The sequence below is a fragment of the Xenopus laevis genome, chromosome 9_10S (assembly GCF_017654675.1).
Source record: "Xenopus laevis strain J_2021 chromosome 9_10S, Xenopus_laevis_v10.1, whole genome shotgun sequence".
NCBI classification, from domain to species: Eukaryota; Metazoa; Chordata; class Amphibia; order Anura; family Pipidae; genus Xenopus; species Xenopus laevis.
The window spans coordinates 101,527,754-101,553,191 of record NC_054388.1 but is presented as its reverse complement, the minus strand read 5'-3'; the positions used below and the strand labels follow the sequence as shown (position 1 = coordinate 101,553,191).

At 38.8% G+C, this 25,438-nt stretch overlaps 2 protein-coding genes across 2 annotated transcripts; one reads left to right on the top strand and one right to left on the bottom strand.

Moving 5' to 3' along the window:
- Positions 1-5,371: 5,371 nt before the first annotated feature.
- Positions 5,372-8,806, top strand: eci1.S (enoyl-CoA delta isomerase 1 S homeolog). The gene is made up of 3 exons (XM_018239266.2): positions 5,372-5,706; positions 6,963-7,141; positions 8,577-8,806. Exons 2-3 carry the CDS (start codon positions 7,030-7,032, stop codon positions 8,741-8,743), a joined length of 279 nt encoding a protein of 92 aa, XP_018094755.1. The 5' UTR covers positions 5,372-5,706; positions 6,963-7,029; the 3' UTR covers positions 8,744-8,806.
- Positions 8,807-13,229: 4,423 nt separating this feature from the next.
- Positions 13,230-25,026, bottom strand: dnase1l2.S (deoxyribonuclease I-like 2 S homeolog). The gene is made up of 9 exons (XM_018237791.2): positions 24,957-25,026; positions 21,921-22,060; positions 18,765-18,853; positions 17,804-17,890; positions 17,011-17,126; positions 16,258-16,370; positions 15,329-15,483; positions 14,621-14,717; positions 13,230-13,661 (listed from the first exon to the last, which is right to left on the bottom strand). The coding sequence occupies exons 1-9, from the start codon at positions 24,967-24,969 to the stop codon at positions 13,608-13,610; spliced, it is 864 nt and encodes a 287-aa protein (XP_018093280.1). The 5' UTR covers positions 24,970-25,026; the 3' UTR covers positions 13,230-13,607.
- Between the last annotated feature and the right edge of the window lie 412 nt (positions 25,027-25,438).

The following is a 25,438-nucleotide window of genomic DNA, read 5'->3' as shown; positions in this document are numbered from 1 at the left end:
CTTTCAAATGGGGGTCACTGACCCCATCTGAAAAACAAATATATTGTTATTGCTACTTTTTATTACTCATCTTTGTATTCTGACCCACTGGAGGCTTGATAAAGGGTCCGGCAGCCCCGAAACGTTGCCACTTTTTCTATGTTTTTGGGCTAAATAAATTAAATTTTAACAACTTCAACTCACACAGTGTGCTGCTGGTAATTTGTTTGATACAAGATTATGGCCCTGTGGCAGGCGCGGGCCCTCCAGTACAGCACCTGACCACCACCATTTTTTTGGGGAGTTTGAGCTCTTTATATCCGCTGCCTTTTATTAAAAACAATGCATGGTTGCTAGGGTAATATGATATATGAATATATTTGATTGCCAGGCTGCTACACAAGAATTTTAAGATTGTGGACTTTATATTTTAATTTAAAATCTGTAACAATCACTTACATATGCAAAATGTTTCCTCTAAGTTGTATGCACACTGAAAAAATGTGGTGTGCACCAAGAATTTGCATTTATTTTGTACCCACCATTTCCCTGTGCACATGCTGCTTAAAGGGGTTGTTCACCTTTGAGTTAACTTTTAGTATGACGTAGAGACTGCTATTTTTTGCAATTGGTTTTCACTTTTTATTATTTGTGTTTTTTTTAGTTTAGCTTTTTATTCAGCAGCTCTGCAGTTTGCAATTTCAGCAATCTGGTTTCTAGGGTCCAAATTCCCCTAGCAACCATGCACAGTTGAATAAGAGACTGGAATATGAATAGGAGAGGCCTGAATAGACAGATGAGTAATAAAAAGTAACAATAACAATACATCTGTCACCTTACAGAGCATTTGTTTTTTAGATGTTGTCAATGACCCCTGTTTGAAAGCTGGAATAAATCAGCAGAAAACGGGAAATAATTAAAAAACTATAAAAAAAATAAATGAAGAAGACCAATTGAAATTTTAGAAATCAACAGGTTACTGTATATGTATTGTCTAAAGACTATATTATACTTAAGGGCAGATTTATCAAGGGTCGAATTTCGAAGTTGAAAATACTTCGAAATTCGACCATCGAATTGAATTACTTCGAGTTCGAATATAGAAGTCAAAGTTTTTTTTCATCAAATTTGGCCATTTGCGGTCGAAGTAAAATCGTTCGATCGAACGATTAAATCCATTGAATCGAACGAACAAAAAAAAAACTTAGAAAACTGCTCTAGAAGTTCTCCATAGGCTAACATAGCTCTTCCGCAGGTTTAATTTGGCGAAGTATTGAAGTCAAAGTTTTTTTAAAGAGACAGTAATTCGATTATCGAGTGGTCGAATATTTGAACTATTTTACTTCGAATCGAATTCGTAGTATCCTATTCAATGGTCAAAGTATCCAAAAAATTACTTCGAATTTCTAATTTTTTTACTTCGAAAATTCCCTCGAATTCACTTCGACTTTTGATAAATCTGCCCCTTAGTATTGTCTAAAGACTATATTATACTTAAAGGGATCCTGTCATCGGAAAACATGTTTTTTTCAAAATGCATCAATTAATAGTGCTGCTCCAGCAGAATTCTGCACTGAAATCCATTTCTCAAAAGAGCAAACAGATTTTTTTATATTCAATTTTGAAATCTGACATGGGGCTAAACATATTGTCAATTTCCCAGCAGCCCCCAGTCATGTGACTTGTGCCTGCATTTTAGGAGAGAAATGCTTTCTGGCAGGCTGCTGTTTTTCCTTCTCAATGTAACTGAATATGTGTTAGTGGGACATGGGTTTTTACTATTGAGTGTTGTTCTTAGATCTACCAGGCAGCTGTTATCTTGTGTTAGGGAGCTGCTATCTGGTTACCTTCCCATTGTTCTTTTGTTTGGCTGCTGGGGGGGGGAAGGGAGGGGGGTGATATCACTCCAACTTGCAGTACAGCAGTAAAGAGTGATTGAAGTTTATCAGAGCACAAGTCACATGACTGGGGGCAGCTGGGAAACTGACAATATGTCTAGCCCCATGTCAAATTTCAAAATTGAATATAAAAAAATCTGTTTGCTCTTTTGAGAAATGGATTTCAGTGCAGAATTCTGCTGGAGCAGTACTATTAACTGATTCATTTTAAAAAAAAAAATTCCCATGACAGTATCCCTTTAAGTCCTAGGACAGATGTTTTTTTTTAATATAACAACATGTAAATACAAGAAAACGCGTAGACAATAATTCATGGTTGCAATTTTTATACAATTGTTTCTGTACATGCATACCTGTACTTTTAAAATTTCAATAAAAATAATTGTTAAAAAAAGACCATTTGAAAAGCTGCTTAGAACTGGCCATTCTATAACATACTAAAAGTTAACTTAAAGGTGAACCACCCCTTTAAACTTGCAGTTTAAAGGTCAAAGGTTATGATTGCAAATAGCTAAGGGATTTTTTATTTCCTTTAGTCTTTTTTTGTGGCATTAAAATATGTTGTTCTTTTGTTTATCCCTAGGTTCATTACATGCTCACAGCAATGGACTGGCTTTCTCTCAGCAAACCAGACTTAAGAGGCATTTCAGTAGCCATAAAATCCTAGTGAAGCTGGATGAAGCAACAGGTAAGTTATATGCAATAAAATCTCCATTTCTGATTGATTGGTGAGAAAAGCCCCAACAGCAAAATGTAGCAGTTGCTCAAGTTTGGTCCCTGGGTAACTAGTTTGTCCTGTCTTGCAGACCAGGAGGTGTTCCTTGTGAAATATAATCGTGGCTTTGTACAATGAGGTTTGTGCTGAGCATAGAACATTCACAAGTTGCCCATTCATTTTTCTATTGTGATACTTCTGGGCAATTTGAAAAGATATACTGCAGAGATTTATCAAGGGTCAAATTTCAAATTCATTTAAAAACTTCCATAAACTCCCATGAATTTAAAATTAGACCAATCGAAATTTATTATTAAAAATCTAATTTTTTAAACTCAAGTGAATATGACCAACACGAAAAATCAAATTCGAGTTTTTAAAGCTCCGAATGTCAGAAAGGCTGCAAAAAATTCAGAATTGATCCCTCGACCTCTCCCATTGACGTAAACAGCAATTCGGCAGGTTTGAGGTGGCAAATAGTCGAAATCGAGTTCTTAAAGGCATACCACCATCTGTCCTGATTTTAGAGGGACAGTCCTTCTTTTGAAAGTTCAACCTGCAGTCCCTCATCTGTACTGGTAACCAATCAGTGGAAACCAAGAGAGCTGAAAAGCAGGAAGTAGTGTTCTGGCTATTATGTTACACATCCAGTCACTCCAGCCTTACATTTTTGGCTAACTAACTATATTAGAAACATGTTTTATTTTGCACAGCCTAACTATTTACCCAGTTTTTATTTTAACACTGAACTGTTCCTTTAAATGTCAGGGAACACCGCAACAGACTGCTGAAGTGATGCTGACTGGTCTGTATATGCCCCTATAATGCTCCATTGCATGTCTTATGCAGGTGCACACAAGAGCATGGCTGCACATACATATACATTCTCATTTCATTTACAGCACAAGGAAGGAATAGAGGCCTCTCAGGGAAGGGGATATTATGCCTTTTAGGATCAGGTTGCTGCTGTGCTCTGCCGATCAAGGATCACAGATAAGGAATCATCTTACTGATAAAGGCATCTGCCTGTCAGCAACAAAGCATTGTTTGTGTTTTAGGGGTGGCAGTCATGAAAATTAAAAACCCTCCTGTGAACAGCCTTAGTTTGGACTTCCTAACAGAGTTCTCGATCAGTTTGGAAAAGCTGGAGATGGACCGTGAATGTCGGGGCCTGATTCTCACATCTGTATGTGTATTTGTATGTCTTGGCTTATCAACTTTTGGCAGCTCCAAGTGGTATACAGTACTTTTAGTATATTCTTGAATTCTAAGCAACTTTTCAATTGGTCATTATTATTTTTTTATCTAGTTTTTAAATGGTTTGCCTTCTTTCCAACTTTCAAAGTGGGGTCACTGACCCCATCTTAAAACTAATGCTCTGTAAGGCTACAAAGGCATTGTTATTGCTACTTGTTATTACACCTCTTTCTATTCAGGCCTCTCCTATTCATATTCCAGTCTCTTATTCATATCAATACATGGTTGCTAGACTAATTTGAACCCTAGCAACCAGATCGGTGAAATTGCAAACTGGAGAGCTGCTGAATTCAAATCTAAATAACTCATAAACAACCACAAATAATAAAAAATGAAAACGATTTGTAAAGTGTCAGTATATTACTCGCTACATCATACTAAAAGTCAAACTCAAAGGTGAACAACCCCTTTAAAACCAGATTACACAAGTAGTGAAAGTAGAGTAATTCTTCTTACAATATTTAAAATGTTTTTTTGGTATGTTCTAACATAACTTCAGGAAAAGTGGGCTCAGTTGTTAGTTGTGGCACCTTGAAAACACGATACATATATATATATATATATATATATATATATATATGTATGTATATATATATTTTATAGCCATAAGTTTATGGCTATTGTAATCTTAGAATGGATTTATTTCCATATCATTTACATACTAACCTACAAACAAAGGGATGCTAGTCTAGTCTATGTGCTTATCACGTTATTGCACAGTATATAATGCTTTTAATTTTATATTATACTTGTAAAGGCGTCCCCCAAAATATTCTCTGCTGGGCTGGATATAACAGAAATGTATGGAAAAAGTGCCGAACACTATGGAGAGTTCTGGAGAGCAGTCCAGGAGATGTGGTTGAAGCTGTATGGATCCAACATGGTGACGGTAGCTGCAATCAATATAAGTGGTGATTAATGTAAAGGTTCTGTTGAAAGCACATGAACTGGTAATAATTATACAGTTATCCTTCACTAAAATTAAAGGGTAACTATCGTGAAAATTAAAATTTAATATAAGCTTCAGCATACTGAAATAAATATATTTTCTAAATATAATCAATTAAAAATTGTACTGTACTGTTTCTGAAATAATCAAGTTTATCTTCACTATTCCTCTCAGCATCTGTTTCTCTTCATTCTCTCTTCATGCAGCAGTTGGGTGTCAGATATTCATTGACAGTTAGATCCATTATATCTTATAGGGGGGCTCCTTTTGCCTAGAAGATGTATTAGAGCTCACTCTGTTAAAATCACCTGAAATCCTGTCTCTCTACATGCAGAATTTGTGCAAAAGGCAGTTATTTTGTTAGACTTTGTTGGTACTGAAATTTGAGTTAGTTTTAATACATCTGCTAGGAAAGGAAGCCCCCCTATAAGATATATTGGCTCTAACTGTCAATGAATATCTGACCCAATTGCTGCATGAAGACAGAATGAAGAGAAACAGATGTTGAGATAGCGATAGTGAAGATAAACTTCATTATTTCAGAAACTTCGCAGAATATTTAATTTATTGTATTTACAAAGTTTCTTATTTCAGTGTGACAAAGCTTACATTATATTTTAATTTTCACAATAGTTCCCCTTTAATACTGGTGGCAGGCTTACAGGGCTGTATTTTGTCTGTTACTTCCGTCGTATGTGTGCTATAGCCCTTAAAGTTGTCTTTCACATGCCTTACTTATTCACAAGTGTTACGTTTATCTTATTTTTCTGTTAATGTCTTATGTAGGGTTCAAGTCTGGCTGGTGGTTGCCTTATGGCCTTGTGCTGTGACTACCGGATAATGGCAGACAATCCAAAATATGCTATTGGTCTGAATGAGAACCAGTTGGGCTTTGTCGCTCCATTCTGGTAATGCTGACCATTTTTTTCACAAATGCTTTCTCAATTTATGTACATTTTAACCTTTTATTGTTAAGCAAAGTTATATGGCTGGTTTGTTATTGGTTGATCTGTATAAATATTCGATTGCTGTAGGCCAGTGGCAAATTAAGGGGTATATTTATCAGAGAGTGAAGTTAGAGATCACCACAGTCCTCATGAGTGAAATTCTTTGGTCAACTTCGGAAAACAAAGCGCTCCGAGTGCCATCCCGTTGGCGATTTTCATTCTAGCCAGCAGGAAGGATGTTTGAGGAGATTAGTTGCCCCGAAGAAGAGGAGATTTGTTGCTGGGCGACTAATCTCCCCAAATCTGACCTTGTGTCTGCCCTTAGTCTGTGTCTGGCTGTTAATTCATCCACAATAATACTTAGGCTCATGAATCCATGATGTTTTCCAGAATTGACACGGGGAGGAGGCACATTTATCAAAGGTCGAATTCCAAGTTTTTAAATTCGAAATTCGACCAATCGAAATAGACGAATAGAATAGAAACGACCCGAAAAATTGATTTGAATCAAATTCAATTTGAATTTTAAAAACTTGATTGTCAGGAAGGCTGCAAACAACTCCAAATTGATCCCTGGACCTCTCTCATTGACTTAAACAGCAATTCTGCAGGTTTTACGTGGTGAATAGTCAAATTCAAGTTCTTAAAGGGCCAGGGTATAATAAATCTCAGAAATCTTATTTGAACCTTTTGAAAGGTTTTTTAATGAATTTGAATAACTCGCTAGTCAAATTTGACAGTTTTGACCATAAAAAAATTTAAATTTGAATTTTTAATTCAACCCTTGATAAATCTGCCCATAAGGCTGTGGGCTCAACGGGCTGAAGGGCTCCGCTGCTGTCACACTGCGTTCACTCCATGTCCCTTCTCAATTGATCTGAATCTGATCCACCTGCATGTGCACACACGGAGCGGAAGCAGGGGTCAGCCCAAATCTGCAAAAGGAAGCATCTCCGGGCTAATCTCCGCTCGATGTGTGTGCACTCGAAGCGGATCAGATTCAAATCAATTGAGCATGGACACAGAGTGGATTCACTTCTCTCAGACTGGAAAAATACGCAGACTGAGAGCTCTTTCAGCCTTACCCTTCTTGACCCCCATATAGAGATCTTACTCATAGGATACTCCCCAGTGATGTAAGCTAATGTGAAGTACAATCTGATGATGCCGGGGTACAAATGTATGTAATACAGTATTATTTCTCTGTTCTCTGTTAGGGTCAAGGACGCAATGTCAAGCGTAGTTGGAAATCGTGTGACTGAGCAGGCCCTCCAGCTGGGTTAGATGTTTCCAGCTCCTGAAGTGCTCAAGTTTGGGCTTGTGGATCTGTTAGTGCCAGAGGAGAAAGTACAGGGCACCGCAGCCTCAGTGATGGCCCAGTGGCTCACTGTCCCAGGTAGGTACCTGTGGAGACACTGCAACACTGTGGTATTCTTTCTTTAAAGGACCATTAACATAAACACATTTTAAACTTTAAAATCGCAATGTCTTTATTAAAAAATAATTTACCGAAACTCTGCTAGCGCTCCTCTTCAGAAAAGGCAATCGGGTGATCCATTGTGCTGCGCTCAATTTCTCCTCCCTGCCTTCCTTATAGGAGATAGCCAGGGAGGAGAACTCGAAGGCTGCACAATCGATAGTCGCCTTTTCTGAAGAGGAGCGCAAGTGGAGTTTCGGTAAGTTATTTTTTAAATAAAATTAAGATTAAAAGATTTTAAAGTTTAATATGTGTTGGTGTTTTTTTCGTAGTATACTAACAAATTTTTTTTTTTTTTTTTTTAAATGATGTTACTGGTCCTTTAAGAAATGTGTTTCTGGGGGGTTCCATGTGTGTTTACAAGTGATTGACTGTTTTTATATTCATTTGTTCACTGGTTAAGCTGTCTACACACACAGACTGACTGCTTGGTCAATCCATTTATTCTGTGGGTCAAAAACTGTATATTTCACATATGGCTTATTCTGCCCGGCAGATTGTTATACCCAAGGGTTAAAGGGGTGGTTCACCATTAAGTTTTCTTATAGTATGTTATAAAATGGCTCCCTTTCTCCCAGGCAACCTTTCAATTGCCCGTCATTATTTGTTTTTTTTTATAGTTTTCTTTTAAAATATTTGCCTTCTTCTTCTGACTCTTTCCAGCTTTGAAATGGGGGTCACTGACCCCATCTAAAAGCAAATACTCTGTAAGGCTTCACATGTATTGTTATTGGTACTTTTTATTACACCTCTTTCTATTCGGTCCCTCCCCTATTCATAGTCCAGTTTCTTATTCAGCTCAGAGAATGGTTGCTAGCACCCAGATGGCTGAATTGACTGAAGATCTGCTGAATAAAAAGCTAAATAACACAAAAAACACAAATAATAAAAAATGAAAACCAATTACAAATTGTCTCAGAATATCACTCTCTGTCTACGTCATACTAACAGTTAATTTAAAGGTGAACAACCCCATTAAAGGTTCAGATTGCCAGATATATGCAGTTGTGACTCTTTACTCATGGATATGATTTTATCCAACTGACTATTTTTCACTACATTTAACACCGATCTATTAATAAATTGAAATATTTGATCCAATATATACGCTTGTTGTTTAGAAATATAGTTCTTCTATCAGGTATTTCAGAAGGCTTAAACTGACCAGCTGGAAATTTCCAGGCAAATGAGTTTAACAATAATTAAGTAATTAAATCTTTATCTCTTATCTCTCTTATCTCTTCCTCTTTTGTTTGGACAGAAATCACTCATTCAGTTTCTGTGTGGCTAATCTAGGCTCAGAATAATGATTCTTAATCCCGTATCCTTTCCTTTTTCTCTTTTTGTTCAACAGACCACGCCAGGCAGATCACCAAGTCCATGATGCACAAGCAGACAACAGACAAACTAGTGAACAATCGAGAAGCCGATATCAAGAATTTTGTCAGTTTTGTCTCAAGAGACTCTATTCAGAAGTCTCTGCAGGTGTACATGGAAAGACTGAGGCAAAGGAAACAGTAGTATATTAAAGGGATCCTGTCATCAGAAAACATGTTTTTTTCAAAACGCATCAGTTAATAGTGCTACTCCAGCAGAATTCTGCACTGAAATCCATTTCTCAAAAGAGCAAACAGATTTTTTTATATTCAATTTTGAAATCTGACATGGGGCTAGACTTTTGTCAATTTCCCAGCTGCCCCCAGTCATGTGACTTGTGCCTGCACTTTAGGAGAGAAATGCTTTCTGGCAGGCTGCTGTTTTTCCTTCTCAATGTAACTGAATGTGTCTCAGTGAGACATGGGTTTTTACTATTGAGTGTTGTTCTTAGATCTACCAGGCAGCTGTTATCTTGTGTTAGGGAGCTGCTATCTGGTTACCTTCCCATTGTTCTTTTGTTTTGCTTCTGGGGGGAAAGTGGAGGGGGTGATATCACTCTAACTTGCAGTACAGCAGTAAAGAGTGATTGAAGTTTATCAGAGCACAAGTCACATGACTTGGGGCAGCTGGGAAATTGACAATATGTCTAGCCCCATGTCAGATTTCAAAATTGAATATAAAAAAATCTGTTTGCTCCTTTGAGAAATGGATTTCAGTGCAGAATTCTGCTGGAGCAGCACTATTAACTGATTCATTTTGAAAAAAAAATTTTTTTCCCATGACAGTATCCCTTTAAGGAGATGACGTTGATTAGGAGAAGCCATAACAGATGACAAACTAAAAAAATGCTGAGAAAGTGGAAAAAGGTATTTTACCGTGTGAGGGTTCCTTGTTCATGTTTGTGACCATGGTTAGTTTGGAGAACATCTGCTCATTAACCTACTTTCTAATGCTGCTATTTTTTTTCTATATGTTTAGCTTTGAGGTACACACAAATAGATTGTACAAACCTCCACATGTCCTTAATATGATATTAAAATGATATTTGTAATGTCACGATTCGTAAGAAACCTTTTTTTTAATGGAGGAAGTCATGTATTTGACCATTTATATGTAACATAGTAGGTTGAAAAAAGACACACGTCCATCAAGTTCAACCTTTCAACTCTGTTTTAACCTTCCTAACTGCCAGCTGATCCAGAGGAAGGCAAAAAAAACCATCTCAAGCCTCTCCAATTTGCCTCAGAGGGGAAAAATTCCTTCCTGACTCCAAAATGGCAATGGGACCAGTCCCTGGATCAACTTGTACTATGAGCTATCTCCCATAACCCTGTATTCCCTCACTTGCTAAACACCATCCAACCCCTTCTTAAAGCTATCTAATGTATCAGCCTGTACCACTGATTCAGGGAGACAATTCCACATCTTCACAGCTCTCACTGTAAAAAACCCTTCTGAATATTTAGGCAGAATCTCTTTTCTTCTAAACGGAATGGATGACCTTGTGTCAGCTGGAAAGACCTACTGGTAAATAAAGCATTAGAGAGATTATTATATGATCCGCTTATATATTTATACATAGTTATCATATGACCCCTTAAACGCCTCTTCTCCAGCGTGAACATCCCCAATTTGGCCAGTCTTTCCTCATAGCTAAGATTTTCAATACCTTTTACCAGCTTAGTTGCCCTTCTCTGTACCCTCTCTAATACAATAATGTCCTGTTTGAGTGATGGAGACCAAAACTGTACGGCATATTCTAGATGAATATAAATCACCTTGATATTGGATTGGTTAATTTGCATGGAGAACAGTCCAGACATTGTGGTGAAATTACAGAGGAAGCAGGATGAAATTGATTGCCTCAGTCACCTCCTTTCAGTCAGTGATTTCCCACAAGCTCTAATAGGAATTATCAGCTAACAAGGTTTTCTATAGGGAGCAAACTCAGACATTATTCACTGCCCACCCCAAGTAGCACAGCCAGGTTTATCCAATCTATAATTTATGTATTAAGGAGTAGTTTCCAATTAACCAGCCCATGGAACCAATCAGATAACAACCATAATATCTTTATTTCACAGAATTGTCTCTGACTCTGAGGGCCCTTACACACAGGCGTTTTTACTTGCGCTCCCCTGCACATCGTTTTCTTCCGTTCAGCCATAGGGGAGCGCTGGAGTAGACGCAGTCAATTATTTTGAAGGGGGCTGTACTCACATTGACGCATGCATGTGTGGAACGCAGGTGAAATGCAACATGCTGCGTCCCAACCTGCGTTTGTCGACTACATGCGTCTGTGTGAATACAACCCCCTCAACAATAATTGAGTGCATCTACTCCTGCGCTCCCCTGCGGCTGAACGGAAGAAAATGCAACGCAAAAATGCTGTGTGTAAGAGCCCTAATCCAGTTTTATTTTAATTCTAGGCTCTCTCTTCCGGGGAGAGTGGCTTTTGTCTTAGTTTACTGTGAGAAATATCCCATTGACCATACACATGGACATACCATACCATTTCCTTCAGATCCTGTGACCTTTGATTTTCATTTCTTATATGAAGGCCTGTGAAATCCCTTAAACCTTACGGAGACAGAATCTCAGCCATGTTCCAGTATTTTCTGGCATGACAACTGTCCAAGAATACATTCATTTTTTGTCACATGTAAAAATGTTTATTTCACATAGAAGATATGATTCTAAAATAAAAATACAAGATGTAGTACTATACAATAATCGACATGTAATGTTGGCAGAATCAGATATAATACAGTTTATCTGCTGCTTGAGCATGATCCACAGGGATGTGTGTAGCACCAACAGTTAGAACAGTGATATTTAGTCAGAGGCCCTTTAGGTATTTTTAAACTCCAACTCCAGAATCCCTTTCTAACAGCAGCTTTTCGCGGTCTACGTTGAATTAAAGGCCACTAGTTGAATTAAAGCAGTTGTATGGCATCTTATAAGGGTCACCATATCATTACACCTGAGTAAAACATAATCACAAAACACAACCCAAAACAGCACAGTCCTATATATCTGCTCTGTCCAGGCAAAGGCCTACAAACCATAAGTGTCCCTTTAAAGGAACAGTTCCGTGTAAAAATATAAACTAAGTAAACAGATAGGATGTGCAAAATAAAAAAATGTTTCTGATATAGTTAGTAAGCCAAAAATGTAATGTATAAAGGCTGGAGTGACTGGATGTCTAATATAAGAACAGAACACTACTTCCTGCTTTTCAGCTCTCTAACTCTGAGTTAGTCAGTGACTATAAGGGGGGCCACATGGGACATAACTGTTCCGTGAGTTTGCAATTGATCCTCAGCATTCAGCTCAGATTCAAAAGCAACAGTTATGACTCATGTGCCCCCCTTTAAGTCAGTGATTGATTACTGCCTGGTAACCAATCAGGGGAAACCAAGAGAGCTGAAAAGCAGGAAGTAGTGTTCTGGCTATTATGTTAGACATCCAGTCACTCCAGCCTTTCTACATTACATTTTTGCCTAACTAACTATATTAGAAACATTATTTATTTTGCACAGCCTATCTATTTACCCAGTTTTTATTTTTATACTGAACAATTCCTTTAGTGATATTTGTTCTTATTGCCTGCCCATAGCCTTTACTGATTTCTATTTATGGCTTCATCGCTTGTATCAATATCAAACCCCCATATGTGAGACTAAACATATTTTTAAAATAACACTGTTTACATGGCAAATAATTTACTCTACTATTTAAAATTTTATTCTTAAACCAACAAATTCATTTTTTTAGCTGTAATATTGGTGTGGAGGCAGCCATCTCAGTGTATTGTGCCTGATTCTGAGCTTTGAGAAGGAGCCAGCACATCAGGATGGAACTGCTTTGAGACAGCTATTGTTTCACTGCCTTCCCACAACATGGGTCCATGTTAGCATTGCTCATGTCTAGTGTTAAGGTGGCCATAGACTTAAAGATCCGCTCGTTTGGCAACATCGCCAAACGAGCGGATCTTTCCCCGATATGCCACTAAACTGCGTGGCTATATCGGGGGTAATTCGAGCGTTCGGCCGTATGGCCAAACGATTGAATTACGATGCGCCAAGCGGCTCCAACGGGTCGGTCGGGTAAAAATCCAACCTTCCCGATCGATATCGTGGCCAGATATCGATCGGGAAGACCCGTCGGAAGTCCCCATACACGGGCAGATAAGCTGTCAAATCGGTCCAAACGACCGATATCGGCAGCTTTATCTGCCCGTGTATGGCCACCTTTAGACATGAGAATAGCACGAGAATAGCACCCAAGCAGGAAAAAAAAGCAGAGGTTTTCCTGCTTTGGTGCTATTTTCATGTTTACCAATAGGTGGGGGGATAGTGGTGTCAGCTGATATCTTGTTATCTTCCCATTGTTCTGCTGATGGACGGCTGGGGAGGGAAGGGAGGGGGTGATATTACTCCAACTTGCAGTACAGCAGTAAAGAGTGACTGAAGTTTATCAGAGCACAAGTCACATGACCTGAGGGCTCCTGGGAAACTGACAATATGTCTAGCGCGATGCCAAATTTCAAAATTTAATGTAAAAATACCCATTTGCTCTTTTTAAAAACGGATTTCAGTGCAGAATTCTGCTGGAGCAGCACTATTAACTGATGTGTTTTGCAAAAAACATGTTTTCCTTTGACAGTATCCCTTTAAGTGAATTAAATTGTTCTGTTGATGGCTGGAGAATGAAGATGCAATCATTAAACCCAACATGACCCTGGACGGCAAAAAGAGGACCTGATAAAGTAAGAAAATATCTGGCGGCTGATACACAACAACAATAACAGGTGCTGTCTCCTTTCCATTGGATTCTTAGTGAGGTAAATTCATATCAACTGCAAATAGTGAGACTATTGGTAAATAGTGAAAGTACATTTTGTCCTTTGTAGTCTTTTTGTTTGTGCTTTAGTTACAGGAAGGTACGGGAGTGTAATTCTCCTTGTAAAGACACAATTCCAGCTTCTGACATACAGTGGTGTTCTTCAAGCACACATCAGCTCCAGTTCTACTGGGAAGTGGTCGCTTACAGCGAGAGCCTGCAGAAAGAACCATAGTGACAGTTAGAGCCCCATTTATCAAAGGTCGAATTTTGAATTCATGTAAATTTTTTAAAGTCGAATATACTCGACTGGTAGGTTATTTAAAGGGGTTGTTTACCTTTAAATTAACGTTTAGTATGATGCAGAGAGGGATATTCTGAGACAATTTGCAATTGGCTTTCATTTTTTATTCTTTGTGGTTTATGAGTTATTTAGCTTTTTATTCAGCAGCTCTAATTCCAGTCTCTAATTCAAATCAGTGCATGGTTGCTAGGGGAATTCGGACCCTAGCAACCAGACTGCTGAAATTGCAAACTGAATAAAAAGTTAAATAACTCAAAAGCCACAAATAATAAAAAAAGGAAAAGCAATTGCAAATTGTCTCAGAATATCACTCTCTACGTCATACTAAAAGTTAACTCGAAGGTAAACAACCACTTTAAATAGATGAAAATGGCTGCTTATCTTAAATTATTACAAAATTATCTATGTATCTCTTTTGGGCTCTCTGCCAAAAGCCGATTAAGTTAGAAACTTTTTATCTTTTTTTTTTATCTTTTTCCGGCTGTTCAGTGCAGGAGATCAGAGAAAGTCAGGACATTTCAGTAACAAATCCGGGACTGTGGGTTGAGCTGTCAAAATTGGGACTGTCCTGTGAAAAACGGGACAGTTGGGAGATATGCATTTGTATATTATATGAGTGGATGCTGCGATGCAATGTTCCCCACATCAGTTGTATCCTTTTCCCTTTACATTGGTAACGTATTCCACTGAGACAGGGAAAAAATATTGCAACTTCCATATTTTAGAAATATTCGATATTCAGAATATCCAATCCATTTTATATTCTTTTTCTCTTTAGAATATACAGATGCATTATTAATGGTTTAATCAGAAATAAAAGAAGAAGCTTAATTAAAACCAGATCCATGTGCGATGCTGGGAGTTGTGCTTACCTCCTCCTGTGTCAGTTTATATTTTTTCTGAAAGTCAAACACTTGGGCTGAGTCTTGGACTATTGCCTCCTGCAAGTCTGCCCCGCTGACCACAATCCTGGAACAATAATATGACACACTGCATAAGTCCCTGCCTACACAATTAACATTAAAGGGGAACTATCACGAAAATTAAAATTTCACATAAGCCCTATCACACTGAAATAAGAAACTTTCTTAAAAAAAAACAAGTTAAAAATTCGGAACCGTTTCCAATATATTCAAGATACGCTTCATTCTTGCTCAATACGGCACCAGAGCAGAGCACCGCTTACCTGGGTCGCAAATGAGGAGTAACGGAAGTGCGATTCTATCCCTTAGCATTCTAGCACTTGCACTCTGGATAAGTAAATTACCTCTACAAAATATTTGGCCCAATACCAAACCAAATCCAACCCCTAATCTGCAAATTAATATTAGAAAATACTTGCTTCAATTGTGAACAAAAAGTTTGTCTTCAGTGGGCTGAACACTTTGGATCTGGCCAACTCCTGAACCAAATTCTAATTTGTTACATCTCTATGCAAAATACCCAAAAATCATTGGCATTTGGAAGAAACCCATCTGTGTGGTCACAATTCTTCCAGTGAATATAGGTGACATTACTGCAGATGTTAGTTTTATTTACATATGAACCCACATTTAATTGTTTAAAGGTTTCACATTTACCTATCATAAGCACAACAGGTATTTCCCACAGTAGTGTCAGTGGAGTCGGGGATTAGCCAGGCGAATTCCTCATTGGTCCAGAGACGGATGTTGTCCCAGTCAGAGTCAGTAACATAGCTGCAGCCAGCATTAAAATCCCCCAGGAAAATCATGCTCTGTAATGGAAAAAACATTTTTAACTAATATCCTTGTTTTACATTTATTTCCATAAAGCCAAGAATCCACTTTTTTGTGGATCCAAATCCAAATTTCACAGAAAGGCCAGGCCTGTATTGCAGCCAAATGAAGCCAGGTTTCATAGCAGCTTAGTTCTCAGAAAGCCATGGTTCCATTACAGATTGCTAAACCTGCAGGTACGTAGCAATGGGGGCTGGTATGAGGTTCCCAAACATTTGGTAAATTAGCTCACAATGTTGGTCAAAGACTACATGGTGCCAGCAATTGTTTATTTTGCAACCAGAACTATAAATCTACCAAGCTGGCCCATGTATACTATATGTAACACCAGCTTAAAGGGGAATTGTCATGAAAATGTAATATAATATTTCATACTAAAATAGGAAACTTTCTAAAAACAAGCACTTACATATTCTGCATTGTTTCTGAAATAATCAAGTTTATCCTCACAATTCCTCTGTCAGTAACTGTTTCTCTTTCTTTATTCTGTCTTCATGCAGCAGTTGGGTGTCAGATAATCATTGACAGTTTCAAAATATCATATAGAGGGGCTTCCTTTTCTAGCTGATGTATTAGAGCTCACTCAAAGAACAGATTCCAGTACAAATAAAATAACTGCCTTTTGCACAAATCCTGCATGTAGAAAGACATGATGTCTGGTGATTTTAATAAAGTGAGCTCTAATACAAATGGAGCCCCCCCTATAAGATATATTGGATCTAACTGGTTCCACTGAAAGCCATACCACGTACATCAGTTTGCCACTTGTTCCATACATCTTCATAGACATCATATAGAGCATCTATCTCCCGAACAGCATCCTTTGGTGCAGAGTGCAATGGGATAAGTACAAAGTCTTCAATAACTGAAACACATATGTAATATGACATGAAGGAAGCGGAACAAGACAATCACAGAGGGACATTTTGAATACCAAGGGTCATCTCAGGGAAAAACATGGTCTCCAAGACTCCAACAGAAAATCTTGGGGCCTCAGGTAACTAATTAGGGCAGAGGAAAATGCCAATATGACCTAAATGTGATGAATCCACTGCACTCCTGCAATTCACTTCTACTGCACTGGTGGTGCTGCCCCTCCGTTGACCCGCCTAGGTTCCTTAGCAACAGCAAAAGAGTTTTAGGAATCCACACACACACATTATCTGCAGTTGGGGAGCCTTGTATTTTATTATTAGGGATGCACCGAATCTACGATTTTGGATTCGGCCGAACCCCCGAATCCTTTGCTAAAGATTCGGCCGAATACCGAACTGAATCCGAATCCTAACTTGCATATGCAAATTAGGACAAAAAGTCATGTGATTGCCCTCCCTGCCCCTAATTTGCATATGCAAATTCGGATTCGGTTCGCCGGGAAGAATGATTTGGCCGAATCCTGCTGAAAAATGGTTGTACCCTAGGCAGGTGCTTCAGCTTCCCAACCTTTGTTTGGACATTGATTATCATTTCAGAATCCTGTTATTCTTAATTTCATAGGCTCTCACCTGCGCCTTGAACGTGAAACTTGACCACAAAAGGTTCCCGACTGAAAGTGTCTTCTCCGGTGTACATGCAGTGGTCATGGTAGTGGTAGGAATCTTGCACAGACACTTTGTCATTCCTGGGAGGCAGGGTTTACAACAGATTAGTAATGAGCAGTTTCTTCCGAGCTCATCCCACAAGCACATATATATAGGCTTAGTTTATTAAAGGATCAGTAACATAATTTTTTTAAAATAATAATTACTTTATTAAAAAATAACTTACCGAAACTCCGCTTGCGCTCTTCTTCAGAAAAGGCGACACCGCGATGATCCATCGTGCGGCGCTTGATTTCTCTTCCCTTGCTATCTCCTATAAGGAAAGCAGGGAGGAGATATTGAGTGCCGCACGATGGATCGCTGGATTGCCTTTTCTCTAGAGGAGTGCAAGCAGAGTTTCGGTAAGTTATTTCTTAATAAAGACTTAGTGATTTAAAAGTTTAATATGTCTTTGTGGTTTTTTTTCGTTCTACATTAACAAATTTTTTCATAAAAAAATTGATGTTACTGGTCCTTTAACAATTTCACACCCCATGTGTGTTGGAATGAATCAAAATTCGCTCCTGTGTCTAATACAGTGATATATAGACAGTCAAACCGTCAAAACCCATAGTGTCTGTAGCAGAAAATGATGTAGGTAAGAGGTACAAGAATTTATATGGGTTCCATTTTCCAAATCAAATGTCAGCTCTGTGTTGCATTTATGGGGGCCTCTTTGTAAAACCTTTCAATATTCTAACCCATGTGTAAAGCTCACCTGTATACAAAGAGGTACTGCTCCTTATATGCGTCCCGTCCTAACGTGTCACTGATCACATGGGAATACACAGATCCGGTGTTCAAGCTGTAGAACCACAGGTCAAGAAATGCAAAGTTTTCAGGCAGGGTTTGGTTTTGCAGATATCTAACAGCTATGATTTCCCTCCAGTGGTTTCTGTACTGTGACTCCCAGTCCAACATCAGGTCAGACATTTCAAAGCATTTCTTTAGCATGTATTAAGTTACCTTCATAGTTAAATGGGATCTATCGCAAAATGAAAATTTAATATAAGCTTCAGCATACTGAAATAAGAAACTGTCTAAATATAATCAATTAAAAATTCTGTACTGTTTCTGAACTAATCAAGATTATCTTCACTATCCCTCTCTCAGCATCTGTTTCTCTTCATTCTCTCTTCATGCAGCAGTTGGGTGTCAGATATTCATTGACAGTTAGATCCAATATATCTTATAGGGCTTATTTATTATTAGAGCTCACTCTATTAAAATCACCAGACATCATGTCTCTCTACATGCAGAATTTGTGCAAAAGGCAGTTATTTTGTTTGTACTGGAATCAGTTATTTGAGTGAGTTCTAATACATCTGCTAGGAAAGCAGGCCCGCCTATAAGATATAGTGGATCATTCATCTGACACCCAACTGCTGCATTCAGACAGAATTAAGAGAAACAGATGCTGAGAGAGGAATAGTGAAGATAAACTTGGTTATTTCAGAAACAATGCAGAATTTGAATTGATTGTATTTAGAAAGTTTCTTATTTCAGTATGAGGAAGCTTATATTCAATTTTCATTTTCGCAATAGTTCCCCTTTAATTGCCTAAATTTACAATCTATGAATTCATTTGGAAATGTTTTGTTTCTCCTTTAAATGGTTATAAAAGATTAGTAGATGTTCGGTATATCATTACTATCGCATTCTTTTCAGGCTGAACCAACCTGTTTAGTTTCTGCATGAGTAACTTCACCGCACTGTGATCAGCATCTCTGACTTCCTGAATAACCACAATATCATAGCGAGGCAATATCTGCAAGTAAACACACAGGAGGTATGAACTGACTCTTTTGAAGAACCAGTAAAATTAGGGTCATGTGAGTTGAATGAAACCAAAAGGCCCCAGATATACATAAAATACAGTCAAAGGTTTTTTACCTCAAAAGCTACATTTACAGTAAGGCAGAGGTTTTCTTTTGGTTCAAGCCTCTGTTTGGGGTCCAACATTCAGGAGCCCTCCATCCATAACAAGGTTATAGACATTTGAGAAAACGACTATATTGGTAACTCATTGCAGGTTCCACAAAAATCTAGTAGAGCAAGTACAGTAATACTTCATTCACCCTAACTGACCCCTAGTCTGGAATTCTATATCTATCTAAAAAAGAAAGTAAGAACTTTCTCACAACCTCTGCCTTATGGTTTATAGCACATATGTCATATGGCATACCTTATGGAATACCAGGAGATGATACTAAATTGTGCAGAACTATAGGTTCCATGCAGGATGCGGCCACTTTTCAGAGTGATTTGTCTAAGTTGGAAAACTGGGCAGCAAACTGGAAAATGAGGTTCAATGTTGAAAAAATGCAGGTTATGCACTTTGGCAAAAATAATATAAATGCAAGTTATACACTAAATGGCAGTGTGTTGGGAGTTTCCTTAAATGAGAAGGATCTAGGGGTCTTTGTAGATAACAAGTTGTCTAATTCTGGGCAGTGTCATTCTGTGGCTACTAAAGCAAATAAAGTTCTGTCTTGCATAAAAAAGGGCATTAACTCAAGGGATGAAAACATAATTATGCCTCTTTATAGGTCCCTGATCTGAAGTATGCAGTGCAGTTTTGGACTCCAATCATTAAAGGGGAAGGAAACCTAGTCGGCGCAAACCCCCCACCCCCCCTCCCATGTGTTGCCCACCCTCCCTCCTCCCCCCTGGCCTACCCGTCCCGCTGGGCAAATGCCCCTAACTTGTTACTTACCCTTCTGCGCAGGTCCAGTCCAGGGAGTTCACAGACGACATCTTCTTCCACGCGATCTTCTTCCTGCTGTGAACTGCGTTTTGGCGCATGCGCAGTAGGATCATTTTGCCGGTACGGATCTACTGCGCATGCGCCAAAAGTCACGCACATGCGCCGAAGATTGTACCGGCGAAATGATCCTACTGCGCATGCGCCGTTCAAAGCAGGAAGAAGATCGCGTGGAAGAAGATGTCGTCTGTGAACTCCCTGGACTGGACCTGCGCAGTAGGGTAAGTAACAAGTTAGGGGCATTTGCCCAGCGGGATGAGTAGGCCAGGGGGGAGGAGGGAGGGTGGGCAACAAACGGGAGGGGGGGTGGGGGGTTTGCGCAGACTAGGTTTCCTTCCCCTTTAGGAGGGATATACATGAGCTGGAGAGAGGGCAGAGACTAAGTGCAACTAAACTGGTTAGAGGGAGGGAAGACTTAAATTATGACGGTAGACTGTCAAGGTTGGGGTTGTTTTCTCTGGAAAAAAGGAGCTTGCGAGGGGACATGATTACACTTTACAAGTACATTAGAGGACATTATAGACAAATAGCAGGGGACCTTTTTACCCATAAAGTGGATCACCGTACCAGAGGCCACCCCTTTAGACTAGAAGAAAAGAACTTTCATTTGAAGCAACGTAGGGGGTTCTTCACAGTCAGGACAGTGAGGTTGTGGAATGCACTGCCGGGTGATGTTGTGATGCTGATTCAGTTAATGCCTTTAAGAATGGCTTGGATGATTTTTTGGACAGACATAATATCAGAGGCTATTGTGATACTAAACGCTATAGTTAGTATACCGTAGATATGGGTATATAGAATTTATGTGAGGAGGTATGGAGGGGGTGTGTGTATTGATGCTGGATTTTCATTGGAGGGGTTGAACTTGATGGACTTGATGTCTTTTTTCAACCTGATTTAAATATGTAACTAACTGGGGGGGGAACAGAAGCATCTGCCTAGGGCACATTTATTTTGGAAAAGGCAGGGGCTCAATTCCAAAAAAAATTCTCTCTCCAAATGCATTAAAGTCAATGGGTGTTTTGTATTATGGGCATTTTTCGCAGGAAATTTCTTTTGCACATGGCTAAATGCGGAATTTTGTCACAAATTTATGGCTGGTGAAAAAATTCGCTCCTTAAACTTTCCACATGGGCTGTTGCCTGTGGATTTACCTGCACATGCCCTACTGGTTGGTGTAGATGGCTGCCCTTTCCTGGGCACTCCTTGGACCAGCTGTGTGTACCCCTTCATCAGATGTAATGTAGCCAACTATGCATTGTTTAGTAGCACAGATACAGCCTTATAATTCAGAGCCATAACTCCACACTTGAACATGTTTAGATCATCATTGAGCAATGATATAAAACAAGATGATATGGTTCAGATTAGGTAATAAACCAGACAGTGGAACCAGAAAAATTAGGAAATAAAAGGAACCAATGTAGAACAGAGGGTTTTCTTGCTACTTTTAGTCCACTCAATGGAGGTCTAGAAATTAATTTAAAAAAAACTTTCTTAGACTTGAGCAAAATTACCCTATCGTACCTTGTGTCACCTTGAAGATGATGTTTTGTGATGTCACTTCTATCAAGTTTGTACAACATCAACAGAACTTGACAATATAATGATACAAGATTGTTATAAATCACCTTGAAGTTTCACAAGTTGTATAAATGTACACAGCTTAAGGATATGGTCATGTGACTTCTCAATGGCTTAAAATGGGTAATAGTAGTTTCCTTAAAATGGTTAATAGTAGTAAAACATACATCTATTTACAGACATTACCATATAGCACCTCCGGTGTTGGACTGGGGTGCTTGGGGCCCACCAAAAAACCTTAGACCATGGGCCCACTTTCCAAACTATTATTATTCCTCCTCTACTCACTTAACCTCTTATTCTCCTAGTGTTTTATATCGACTTACTATATTTTTCCATTATTAAGCATTTCTTTCATAAAGAAATAATAGGGAATGGCCATGAAATAGGCTAAATGGTTAGAAGCAAGAGGGTCCACTGACACCTGGGCCCACCCGGAGTTTTCCTGGTATTCCAATGGGCCAGTCCGACACTGAGCACCTCCTACCTTCATAAGAACTGACGATACTGCAGGGTTTGTTATCTTTGAGTCTCCGAAAGCTCTAATGTTGAATGCCCCTATCTTCAAAGCTGAGATGTCACTCAGGTAGAGAGTCAGCGTCAGGCCACAGATGAGTAGCAACATCTCTACAAGAGACAAAACACATTCAGTCTTCCACATTTGTCCATTGTTGCATTATATTCGTGTATCAGACTTCCAGTTATGCACAATTATGTACAGAATGAGAGGGACAATTAAATCCCCAAGATGCATTTTAATGCCCTCTAATGATATGTCCAAATATCCCGTAATTCGTCACTTTTTGGATAACGGGTTATATTGGGCACACTGGAATTCTCTCAACTTATTCTCCCCAGAGCAATATTAGTAAAACATAACTTTTAATTAATTGCAATAAAAAGTCCTCTTTGAAAACAAATAGACACATCAGACAAATTAAAAACAAAACATAATCCCTTAACTCTGGAATATTTTCGCACATTCATGCATAATAGAAGCGGCATTCGGTTCCTGGCACCTTCTAGACAGGAGTGATCCTGAACTCTTTGCACCTGAGATGACTTTCCCCAAGGAAGGTTGAACCCCCCGAGACGTTGATTCTTGTAGTGATACAGTAATAAAAAGAGGGGCCACGTCCTCGACTGCAGATACATAGGGGCTGATTCACTAGGGGTCGAATATCGAGGGTTAATTAACCCTCGATATTCGACTAGGAATTTAAATCCTTCGACTTCGAATATCGAAGTCGAAGGATTTAGCGCAAATACTGCGATCGTACGATCGAAGGATTATTCCTTCGATCGAACGATTAAATCCTTCGAATCGAACGATTCGAAGGATTTAAATCCAACGATCGAAGGAATATCCTTCGATCAAAAAAAGTTTGGCAAGCCTATGGGGACCTTCCCATAGGCTAACATTGACTTCGGTAGCTTTTAGATGGCGAACTAGGAGGTCGAAGTTTTTTTTAAAGAAACAGTACTTCGACTATCGAATGGTCGAATAGTCGAACGATTTTTAGTTCGAATCCTTCAATTCGAAGTCGTAGTCGTAGTCGAAGGTCGAAGAAGCCCATTTGATGGTCGGAGTAGCCCAAAAAATACTTCGAAATTCGAAGTTTTTTTACTTTGAATCCTTCACTCGAATTTAGTGAATCGGCCCCATAGAGTGTATGCGGACCCGTGATTTTGCTGCTACTGTTGAGAGGCCTTGCCGGGGCCGACGGAGAACCAGCTCCATCATTGCAGGAAGTAAGGTGGCAGGTGAGCGGTAGATATATCACAGTAAGAATGAAACTGGGGTCATATTTTATGGGAGAAAAAGATCCCACATTAAGGTGTCACAAAAAAAAGCTTAATCTTCAAAACATGTATCAACATGCCTGTGGTTTTCTAATAAGCCTGTTGCTTTATCATTTCATTATGCAGGTGACACATGTACATTGACATTCCACCTGGATGACTGTTGGTAGCTTATGTTTAATTGGCTTCCAAAGTAATTAATGCATTTTAAATGTAGGTATTCATGGCAGGAACTTCCTCTTTAACAGAGAGTGGTGTTTACAAATAGTTTGTGCTGTTAGGAAAGACTATGCTGTAAGACTCAGGGATAATGATTTTAATGTAATGAACCTTTAGCAACACTTGCCATTGCTGGAACCTTGGCACCCAAAGATTGGGCACTTTTCTCTTTCTTCTTCTAACACTATAGCAACACTATTTCTAGAATCTGTTCTGCTCTGCAATAAATTATAATAACACATCACTATCCATCCTCTCCTCTATCATGACACTATAAATGTATTCATCTTTACTCAAATGCCACCCCACTTGGAGCTCTGCAATCTACTGATCTACATCTTTGTCATCGACATCCTAACAAAAATCTGCTGCCAGAAATTAGGAGAGGCAGAATATTAGTGATTAGGAGAGGCAGAATATTAGTGATGATGAGAGGCAGAATATTAGTGATTTGGATAGTTAGAATACTAGTGATTAGGAGAGGCAGAATATAAGTGATGATGATAAACAGATTATTAGTGATTAGGAGAGGCAGAATATTATTGATTAGGAGAGGCAGAATAGGAGAGGGAGAATATTAGTGATTAGGAGAGGCAGAATATTAGTGATGATGAGAAGCAGAATATTAGTGATGATGACAGGCAGAATATTAGTGATGATGAGAAGCAGAGTATTAGTGATTAGGAGAGGCAGAATATTATTGATTAGGAGAGGCAGAATAGGAGAGGGAGAATATTAGTGATTAGGAGAGGCATAATATTAGTGATAACAGGCATAATATTAGTGATTAGGAGAGGCAGAATATTAGTGATGATGACAGGCATAATATTAGTGATTAGGAGAGGCAGAATATTAGTTATAATAGGCAACATATTAGTGATTAGGAGAGTTGAATTATATTGATGATGAGAAGCAAAATATTAGTGATTAGGAGAGGCAGAATATTAGTTATGATGAGAAGCAGAATATTAGTGATTAGGAGAGGCAGAATATTAGTGATAACAGGCAGAATATAAGTGATTAGGAGAGGTGAATAATAGTGATGATGAGAAGCAAAATATTAGTGATAATGAGAAGCAGAATACAGGTGATGAAAAGACAATACAAAAGGTTTCATGAAGTTGAATTTACTATGAGTGAGAAAACATTCTAATCTAGAGCCTACATACTACAAAGCATGTTAGAGTAACATGGTGCACCTTTCTAGAGGTAGAGTATTAGTGATACACAGAGAGTCGATTATTGGTGAAGAGAATGACAGTAAGGAAATACACCTGTGAACCAGAACCAGATTATGCTGTTGGAAGGTAGCCATGTTAGGACAGAGGGACCTACAGTAAACTACAGATGGGGAGCTGGCAAGGAGCAATGATGACAGAACTAGAGTAAAGTCAATGGGAACACAGATAACACTGTATAAATACATTGACTGTGCACCCATGGAATAATGCCAGTTGGGTTATTAGACAGTCCCATGCATGTGTCTTTCCCCGGTACTCACTTGCTGGAGCCATTGTGATCTTGCTGGTGTTGTCTTCTGTTCTACCTGACAGTGATGGGTGCCTCTGGGATTGCTGCTTGATGGGAGCCTCTGACAGTATTTATATGATCCTCCCACATGCACACACACGGATGTCACCCACATTTAAGTATTGCTGCTCATCCCAAGATTCTTTCATCTCATAACCAAAGTCATTTCTAGGCATGCCTTACTGCCCTAATCCGGCAATGTATTTGTTTTTATTATAGAAAAACTCACAGTCCACTGAGCTACACCAGATGAACGACAGCTATAGAAATATTATCTGATCATACCAGATATCAGTGAACCAATAAAGAAAACCATCTTACATTAACAGAGGAAACGTATGTTAGACCTGACAGACATCATAATGTAATCAGTCAATTTGTATTTCTTATTTGTAGAAAAAAAAATTAATTCGGCACAACAAAGATGTGAATCCAGTACAGTTTGCTTGGGAT